This window comes from Gigantopelta aegis, chromosome 4, assembly GCF_016097555.1.
Source record: "Gigantopelta aegis isolate Gae_Host chromosome 4, Gae_host_genome, whole genome shotgun sequence".
Taxonomy (NCBI): Eukaryota; Metazoa; Mollusca; class Gastropoda; order Neomphalida; family Peltospiridae; genus Gigantopelta; species Gigantopelta aegis.
In genome coordinates, this window is record NC_054702.1 from 3,663,728 (window position 1) to 3,674,511 (window position 10,784).

Genomic DNA, 10,784 nt, shown 5'->3' on the forward strand with positions numbered 1-10,784 from the left:
CCATTAAAGAGACTATTCTGAGTGTGCTACCACTGTAACATGTTTACGATATATGGAGTCGTTTTGAGGACCAAAATTACATATTAGGTCGAAAACAAATATATTGGTCTCTGGTCAATAAAAGTTCCAGAAACGACACAGTGATGCAGGTTTTTAAAAAACAATTTTAGTTTCAGGCTTTTATTTTTTTCTGGAAAAGCAATGATTGCACAGAAAAGGTGGATTTTTTTTTTTTCCTTCACATTTTTCAAATAGCCACGGCAATCTTTATGACTTAAACCTCAAACGACCTCATCTGGACCAACAATATTATTACTTGAGGAAGTGCAACATTATTTCTGCTAAATGTAGCTTTAGTCATCAATAATAAAACGTTAGTGGGAAACATCTTACAATGCTGCAAACTTAGGATAATCCCTTTAATATCCAGTTTGAGTGACTATTAATGTCCAGTTTATGTGATCATTAATACTTGGAATGTGTGATCATGAATACCAAGTTTGTGTCCATGTTCAATTTGTGTGATATCCCTTTGACTTTGCTTTGTACAGAGATGCAACTTTTAATTATGTTAAAGACTTTGTTATTCAGACTGTATGATGGGTGATTATTGTCAAGAATGTCAACAAGAAATTGAAAAAAAGTCTGAAGTCGAGTGAAGTAAGAAAAATAATTTGAGCGCAGCAAGAGAAGAAATCCGTAATAATCCAGCTGGGGTCCAGGGTGGTGCTGTAAGCCCCCCCCCCCCCGTGACTTATGACAGCTAAATTACCTACCCATCTTTGTAATTCATACCAACTGTTTATATTTTATTGCAATTATCTGTTTAGGTAGGTACTTCAGCTTGCAAATGAAGATGTTTACGTTTCCTTTCCTTGGCCTCTCCCTTCTGTACAAGCTCTTTCTTATATACAGATGCTGCATTCTGCATATTGTAACTGAGTTGCTTGTTAACAGGGTCATGTATGGTGTTGTTCATGAAAACATCTGGATAGCACTCTTGTTGTGAGCATGGAGCCAGTACTTTACAGTTTGTATTGAACTAAATGTCTCAACTTTGAAGTGTGCTGATTTGGTGTCCATAACGTCACCCATGATATTGAATGAGGATTCCACTAATAGGACATGGAATATGCTCAAGGCAGCAGTGATCACTTTCTGAAGGATCATGATTCACAAATAATTTGTGTTTGGTGTTTTAGTTTGAAGCACACGGGATCCAGGATGTCATAAATGTGCTTGCACAATGAAAACTTCCTGTGAAACCGTAGTCTTGAACCCAAACTTAAAAGACTTCAGACGATTCCGACGACTGACATCCATCTAAACAACTTGTCGGCTATTCCTGCACCAGCTAATCTTCTGGTTCCGATTGTTGTCAAACGAACAGTAGAGTTTGAGATTGGTGTTTCCTTTTTTACACCAGTTGCCAAAAACTGCTGAAGACTTATTTTAAAAAACATCGCAATCACGATATTTAGAATTCTGGAATATATACAATGGTACCGATAGAAAGGGTCTCCATACCCACCCCCAAAATTTTTAAACCGGATTTGCACTGATCTCAAGAATGGTCCAAATGACCACAAAAAAGTAAGAAATCCGTGAATCCGCAGAAGACTGACATCCCTGTAATGTCCAGCATGAGTAACATTGTATGATTATCAATGTCTAGCATGAGCAATGTATGACTATCAATGTCTAGCATGAATAATACTGTACGATTATTAAGGTTTAGGTTGTGTGATCATCAATGCCATTTGTTTACATTGTGTTTTTGCCTTTGAACATATCTACATGTAATTACAGCCAAGTCTGTACAGATGTGTACCTTGAAGTGTTCGTCAATATCATGTGATAATTACTGCCCAGTCTGTACAGATGTGTACCTTGAAGTGTTCGTCAATATCATGTGATAATTACTGCCCAGTCTGTACAGATGTGTACCTTGAAGTGTTCGTCAATATCATGTGATAATTACTGCCCAGTCTGTATAGATCTATACCTTGAAGTGTTCGTCAATATCATGTGATAATTACTGCCAGTCTGTATAGATCTATACCTTGAAGTGTTCGTCAATATCATGTGATAATTACTGCCAAGTCTGTATAGATCTATACCTTGAGGCGTTCGTCAATATCATGTGATAATTACTGCCAAGTCTGTATAGATCTATACCTTGAAGCGGTCGTCAATATCATGTGATAATTACTGCCAAGTCTGTATAGATCTATACCTTGAGGCGTTCGTCAATATCATGTGATAATTACTGCCAAGTCTGTATAGATCTATACCTTGAAGCGGTCGTCAATATCATGTGATAATTACTGCCCAGTCTGTATAGATCTATACCTTGAAGCGGTCGTTAATATCATGTGATAATTACTGCCAAGTCTGTATAGATCTATACCTTGAAGTGTTCGTCAATATCATGTGATAATTACAGCCCAGTCTGTGTTCGTCAATACCATATGATAATTACTGCCCAGTCTGTATAGATCTATACCTTGAAGCGGTCGTCAATATCATGTGATAATTATTGCCCAGTCTGTATAGATCTATACCTTGAAGCGGTCGTCAATATCATGTGATAACTACTGCCCAGTCTGTATAGATCTATACCTTGAAGCGTTCGTCAATATCATGTGATAACTACAGCCCAGTCTGTATAGATGTATACCTTGAAGTGTTCGTCAATTTCTTGTTTCTCGAAGCTGAGGAACGTGCAGCACTTGCACTTGATCACTTGGTCCATGTGGGTAGCCAGGTGCTCCTGGTACTGGTGGGGAAAACACGCCTGGTAACCACACTGTGCACACTTCAAACGCTCCAGGTCACCCTCCGATGCCTTGATTCCTGCAATGTGACACAGAATACAGATAAAGGTTTTTTGTTTAACAACACCACTAGAGCACATGGAAATGTTTTTATTTAGCAACACACTCAACACATTTTATGGTTATATGATGTCAGACATATGGTTAAGGACCACACGCCACGCAGCAAGGGATCTTTTATATGCACCATCCCACAGACAGGATAACACACACCACGGCCTTTGATATACCAGTCGTGGTACACTGACAGGAGTGAGAAATAGTCCAATGACCGACGGGGATCGATCAAAGACTGACCGCGCATCAAGTGAATGCTTTATTAATCATCGGCTACTGGATGTAAAACATTTACTAATTTTCAGAATATAGATAAAAAAACTAATATCAGTTTAATTTCCAGCCAAAATACATATTATTATTCAACAGTTAATTGTCAAAATAAATATCACATGGATATCAATCAAAGTAAGTATTACATAGACATCTGTCAAAACAGAATTATGTACAATGTAGATAGTATCAAAATGTGTATTACACAGGTATCTGCAAAATTTAAATGTGACCTTGCTGGGTATGGCACTATGGAATTGAATATTTACAATGTGTGCACTGAATGCAACCCCAGTCAACATGGGGTATGGGGGGCTAGGTTTAGGGTTAGTGTTAAGAAAATCATACAGTAATGATAATCATTCATTAATTTTGTGAAAAGGTCAACTTAAAGAAATAAAATCTGTAAAAAATGTTAGTATTGTGCCATACCCATTTTACCCTCTGGCAGACACCCTGCATGTTGCTTAACCCTGTGTGTACTTGTAGACTAAATAATAATCTATTTTATTACATATATGGGCTAAAATATCTGGGGTAATTCAGTAATTTTTCGATCTCTGCAAAGTGTGCAGGTTGCTTCTACAGGTAGCTTAAAAATGATGACGTTTGGTTGGTCGTTTGCTAATTAAGGTCGTAACTTCACTTTCATTCATTTAATGTTTCCATCCATGAGTCAGATTATACTTACAATGTATGTTATACCATCTACAAAGATCTATAGGATTTTGTTGTTACTCATTTCTTTCACAATCATGAAATGGTACATTTTCATAAGCAGCAGCTTTAATAGCATAGAAAAATAATTATTTTCTAATGCAACCACAGTCGTATTATTTTATACTATGTAAACATTTGGCTGTAAAATGAACATCACTATGCTATGACATCACTTACATTACTTCATGTAATGCACATAAAATTATGAGATGTAATGGCCAATAGATTTGTTGTAGACAGCGTAAGGATTTTTATATTAAAAACCAGTTAAATGTAACAATGGGTAATAAAGAGAATAACGAAGTGACTACAAGGAGTTATGAATTATCTGTCCCGAGTGAATGAATGTTGTAAAACCTTTGTTAAAGGCTCTGGTTTACAATATTCATTCACTCCAGATGGGGCGGGAAGTAGCCCAGTGGTAAAGAGAATAACGAAGTGACTACAAGGAGTTATGAATTATCTGTCCCGAGTGAATGAATGTTGTAAAACCTTTGTTAAAGGCTCTGGTTTACAATATTCATTCACTCCAGATGGGGCGGGAAGTAGCCCAGTGGTAAAGAGAATAACGAAGTGACTACAAGGAGTTATGAATTATCTGTCCCGAGTTTAATGAATGTTGTAAAACCTTTGTTAAAGGCTCTGGTTTACAATATTCATTCACTCCAGATGGGGCGGGACGTAGCCCAGTGGTAAAGCATTCGCTTGATGCGAGGTCGGTCCAGGTTCGATCCCAGTCGATGGACCCATTGAGCTATTTCTCGTTCCAGCCAGTGCTCCACAACTGGTGTAACAAAGGACGTGGTATGTACTATCCTGTCTGAGGGATGGTGCATATAAAATATCTCTTGCTGCTAATTGAAAAGAGTAGCCTATGAAGTGGCAACAGTGGGTTTCCTCTCTCAATATATGTGTGGTCCTTAACCATATGTTTGACGCCATATACCGTAAATAAAATGTGTTGAGTGCGTTGTTAAATAAAACACTTCCTTCCTTTGGGACAGATAATCCGTAGTTTGTTAATTTATTCTCTAAATAAAATACATGTATAATGAAAAGAGTCTGTAGTACATGATATGAGGAATATTGTGATAGTTTGGTTGAAAACAAACACAGGTATTGAGTAACTGAATCCAACTGTGCACCTATACTAATGTTATTGTGCAGATATCGTGTTTTTTTCCCTGCCTACAACTATCAACTGATAGTTTTGTTGTGGTTTTTTATGTGAAACCGAAGTACTATCTAGCTATTATGTTAATGAGGCATAACTCCAATGGAATTTAATCTCATGGCAATCTCTTTTCAATTGTCTCCATAAACATAAACAAATTCAATGTCGAGTGCCTTAAATTGATGCTTTACACATAAAACAGACATTTGTTATTTATATACACACATTCATACATATCCTTTTACCTATAGAAACATGTTGAGATAATATGTGATACTCAAACCATAAATATGGACAAAAACAATTTTTTTTTTTTTATCGACACCACAAAAGACAGATCCAGCTTCTCTAGATCTGTATTTCAGCACAGCACTACACCTTCAACGTCTATTGACTGTCAATCTAGGGGTTTTCTTGACGAGATGCAACCCATCTCGTCCCTACAAGCTGTGCACCCTAACGGCCGTAACGAGGCCACTCATGTGGACATATAGATTGGACTTTAAACTTTTAGACCTTCGTTCAAAAGTTTATGTTGAATTTTTTTTTTTTTTTTTTTTTTTTAAATATTATTAAATAGTCCGATCCTCTCTTCTTTCTCTTATATATTTTTGGACTGTCCTTCTAAAATGCTCCAAATTATATAAATATTCGACCGAGTAGTCAATTCTTTTTATTTTTGGCTTGTAACTTTTTTTCTTTTTTTTTTAAGTTCTATTAATTTTTTTACTAATTGCTATTTTCAAAATTCTGCCCATTTTCAACTCTACCCCCCCACCCCACCCCACCCCCATCCGAGTCAGGCCACCGATCTTATCTAATTTCTTTTTGACCACCTGATCTAATCTAGTGATCAAATTTAATGAGTAGAATTTTCTTTATTAATTTAATTAGAGATGCGCATCAAAATTTTAAACACCCACTATTTAATGTTTGGATGTAAATTTCAAAATTGTCCGCTTAATTTTTTTCTGTCCCGGGACAAGCCCCTGGCTATCCAGAGACGGGCCCCGGGACGGACATGCTCGAAACTCTAGTGGTATATGAGCATGTAAAAATTATTCGTACTCGCACCACAAAAGCACACTGAATTTAAAATCATCAGCCACTGGATGTCAAACCTTTGATTATTCTGACGTAATATTAGAGGAAACCTTTTTCCCTCCATTAGCATGAAGGAATATTTTTAATGCACTTTACCACAGGCGGTAAAGTACACTATACATACATAAAAACCTATGTGGAAGTAACAGGTTTTTTTTTTGACAAAGCACTCGTCTGATGTGCGGTTGGTTTAGGTCGATCCCTGTTGGGGAATCCATTGGGCTATTTTCATTCCAGCCAGTGCAGCACGATTGGTACAGGAAAGGCCATGGTATGTGCTATCATGTCTATGGGATTGTGTATATAAAAGATTCCTTGCTACTAATAGAAAAATGTAGCGGGTTTCCTCTCTAAGATATGTCGGAATTACCAAATGTTTGACATCCAATAGCCAATGATTAATAAATCAATATGCTCTAGTGGGATGGTTAAACAAAATAAACTTTTCACTTTTCTTGATCAAATGTGTAACCATACTAGCTGTACTTTTATCATTAAACAAATAATTGTTTATTTTCCTTTCTTTACCTGCGAACCAGGTTGTGAACTTGAATTTAGTGTATGGCTGTTATTGTGCAGCACACATGCATGCATGCACACTATTATTATCATGCAGTATACGTGTATATATACACTGGAGGTTGACACTAGTAATAATACAACTGTGTTGATTTAAAAGAAAAGGTTTGCTAGTGAAACCATTGTGTAAATGATTTTAAATGCTATGAGATTAATAACCGAAAGTTTCTTCAATTTTATATGCGTTCTGCCTAAATATTTAGCATTAGAAAATGTAAACCTCATTCCCATTGTGAACTGGTTTGGTGTCAGATAACCTGCACAGCTACCTGTTTATGTGTGTGTTGGGGGGGGGGGGGGGGGGGACCTCAGGAGCCTAACTCCTCCTACACATGGCTGTCAGTGAAATGGAATATACTTGTCCCAGTGATCGTGGTAACGGAGAATGGCAACATTCTTGAAATGCACTATAGTTCCTCCTACACACGTACCACAGTGGTGTTTGCCGGGAGATTGTGAAACGTAACATAGCTAAACTCTATTGATCAGGTGCTGGCATGCAGCCCTGTCTGTGAATGGGAGCCAGTGCATGGGAATGTGTGTGTGGGTGGCTGCTCACATAGTTCAGTCATGTGACCCTCTCGGTGTATGCAAGAGGTCGGAGGTCAAGGGAAACTAGAAAGCAGATTCCAGACCTAAGATCACAAGTTGGTGTCTTATTCTCGGGATTTCTCATTCAGTGAAATCAAGATAGCGGAGAAACCGGACACAGCACACTGTGTGACTGTCAGTGATTGACTTACCCATATATACCTCCTACGCACACACAGATATAGCTGATGCGTGTAATATTTGTTTTTTTATAAATATGTGTATACAGTGAAACCCTCTAAACTGGACATCCTTGAGACCAAGCAAAATGTCCAGTTTCATGGGGTGTCCATATTTCAGCTGTTTGCATTGCCACATGAACCTTTGTGGTATTCTGCCATTTGTTTCCACTAGCATTCGTTTTGTACCATAGTTGTTGGACGTGTGTGTGTGTGTGTGTGTGTGGGGGGGGGGGGGGGAGAGGCTGAGTATGTTTTGCCCCCACCCCACCCCACTTCAAAAGCAATTTAAATATGGATTTGTTTGGGTTACATACTGTTTTCATAAGACCAGATTCAATTACAAACATACTAAACTGTTTAATAACAAATATATATACATATACTTTAGTTTGTTTTGTTTAATGACACCACTAGAGCACATTGATTGATTAATCCCTGTCTAATGGATGTCAAACATTTGGTAATTTTGACACAGTAGAGAAAACTCGCTACATTTTTCCATTAGTAACTAGGGATTTTTTACTATGCACCATCCCATAGACAGGATAGCACATACCACAGCATTTGATATACAAGTTGTGGTGCACTAGCTAGAACGAAAAATATCCCAATGGGCCCACCGACAGGAATCGACCCACAACGACTGTGCATCAAGCGAGCACTTTACCTTATATATTTTAGTGTCACTCCATAACATGACTTGGATAGAGTGGTTTCCCCCTCACACCCTATAAAATACTGGCCTTGCCAATGTCCAAAACCGTTCAAGATATCTTCATGAAAACAAATACCATAACAACCAAATTTATTGTTTGCAGATCACAACAAAATTCGTTCAAGATAGCTTAATGAAATGTTACACACAAATCAATCTAAAGGTATAGTAGTGCCTTTTGCTATGAAGCAGTTTTTAACATGGAAACAAATAACCAAATTCACTGTTTCTGGAGCACAGCTACGCCAAAACCATTCAAGGTAACTTCCCGAAGCTTTGTCCACATATTAACATAGTGGTTTAGTTGTGCCTTTTGCTATGAGTGAGTTTTTAGTTTCAATAGTTTTTCTGTTACCAGCTTAATAAGTGTGGTTTTCATTTTATGGGTGGGTGCTTGAATACTGATCACTACATCTTATTAGGAAGAAAATATGATTTGATTAATTATTACATTACAAATACCAAATTAATCATTGTTTACATTTAACTTCATTAAACATATTGTTTTGTTTCTCTGACCATAATAATACTATTTTCGATCTGAAGATATTTGATGAAGACCATTACACTGTGTCACAGTAATCGTTAAATAAAGAGTAGCCATATACTGGAGGAAATGAAGTTATTCTGCTATTAACTTTTCCCACAGACAGAACAGTACATGTATCTACCACTATTGCCAATAATTAATCCTTATTTAGTCATTACAATAGTATGATGTTTGTTTGTGTCTTGTTTGTACAAATATGCAACATGTTTTGCATCCAGTTCCCTACGTGGAATGTTGATAAACAATAAAGTCTTTATCTTTTTTACCACAGACTTTGATATAACAATTGTGGGGTACAGTTTGGGACAGAGAAAAACAAAAACAAATAAAAAGAGTCCATCAAGGCCAATTGATCTAATGACCCCTCACACCTCAGCCAATCGCTCTACCACATATACAAGTATGGGGCTAGTACACTACAGCTCGGCTGTATGAACTGGTCCACACACAAATCTCGCCTGCTGTCAAGGGTTTTCACTGAGGTCTTTGATCAATGTGCTGACTGGTGGAAAAAGTAAACTTATTTTAATCTCGTTGTAAAACAAAGAAAGTGTCTTTCTCTGACCAGTAAAAAAAGTGTCTTTCTCTGACTAACAGTTGTAAAACAAATGTCTTTCTCTGACTAACAGTTGTAAAACAAATGTCTTTCTCTGACCAACAGTTGTAAAACAAGTGTCTTTCTCTGACAACAGTTGTAAAACAAATGTCTTTCTCTGACTAACAGTTGTAAAACAAGTGTCTTTCTCTGACTAACAGTTGTAAAACAAATGTCTTTCTCTGACAACAGTTGTAAAACAAATGTCTTTCTCTGACAACAGTTGTAAAACAAATGTCTTTCTCTGACAACAGTTGTAAAACAAATGTCTTTCTCTGACTAACAGTTGTAAAACAAGTGTCTTTCTCTGACTAACAGTTGTAAAACAAATGTCTTTCTCTGACAGCAGTTGTAAAACAAATGTCTTTCTCTGACTAACAGTTGTAAAACAAATGTCTTTTGTAAAACAAGTGTCTTTCTCTGACAACAGTTGTAAAACAAGTGTCTTTCTCTGACTAACAGTTGTAAAACAAATGTCTTTCTCTGACTAACAGTTGTAAAACAAATGTCTTTCTCTGACTAACAGTTGTAAAACAAATGTCTTTCTCTAACAGTTGTAAAACAAATGTCTTTCTCTGACTAACAGTTGTAAAACATGTGTCTTTCTCTTACATTATTTTGTAAAAGAAGTGTCTTTCTTTGACTAACAGTTGTAAAACAAATGTCTTTCTCTGACTAACAGTTGTAAAACAAATGTCTTTCTCTGACCAGTTGTAAACAAATGTCTTTCTTTGACCAACAGTTGTAAAACAAGTGTCTTTCTCTGACCAGTTGTAAAACAAGTGTCTTTCTCTGACTAACAGTTGTAAAACAAATGTCTTTCTCTGACTAACAGTTGTAAAACAAGTGTCTTTCTCTGACTAACAGTTGTAAAACAAATGTCTTTCTCTGACCAACAGTTGTAAAACAAGTGTCTTTCTCTGACAGTTGTAAAACAAGTGTCTTTCTCTGACCAACAGTTGTAAAACAAGTGTCTTTCTCTGACCAACAGTTGTAAAACAAGTGTCTTTCTCTGACTAACAGTTGTAAAACAAATGTCTTTCTCTGACTAACAGTTGTAAAACAAATGTCTTTCTCTGACCAGTTGTAAAACAAGTGTCTTTCTCTGACTAACAGTTGTAAAACAAGTGTCTTTCTCTGACAACAGTTGTAAAACAAATGTCTTTCTCTGACCAGTTGTAAAACAGTTGTAAAACAAGTGTCTTTCTCTGACCAACAGTTGTAAAACAAGTGTCTTTCTCTAACAGTTGTAAAACAAGTGTCTTTCTCTGACCAACAGTTGTAAAACAAGTGTCTTTCTCTGACTAACAGTTGTAAAACAAATGTCTTTCTCTGACCAGTTGTAAAACAGTTGTGAAACAAGTGTCTTTCTCTGACTAACAGTTGTAAAACAAGTGTCTTTCTCTG

At 36.7% G+C, this 10,784-nt stretch overlaps 1 protein-coding gene across 1 annotated transcript in view; it reads right to left on the reverse strand.

Moving 5' to 3' along the window:
* Nucleotides 1-10,784, reverse strand: part of LOC121372502 (myoneurin-like) — a 66,969-nt gene that overhangs the window by 23,777 nt on the left and 32,408 nt on the right. Inside the window, exon 12 of the mRNA XM_041498850.1 lies at nucleotides 2,681-2,856. Coding sequence (XP_041354784.1) covers nucleotides 2,681-2,856 — 176 coding nt within the window. The remainder of the gene's footprint in view (nucleotides 1-2,680; nucleotides 2,857-10,784) is intronic.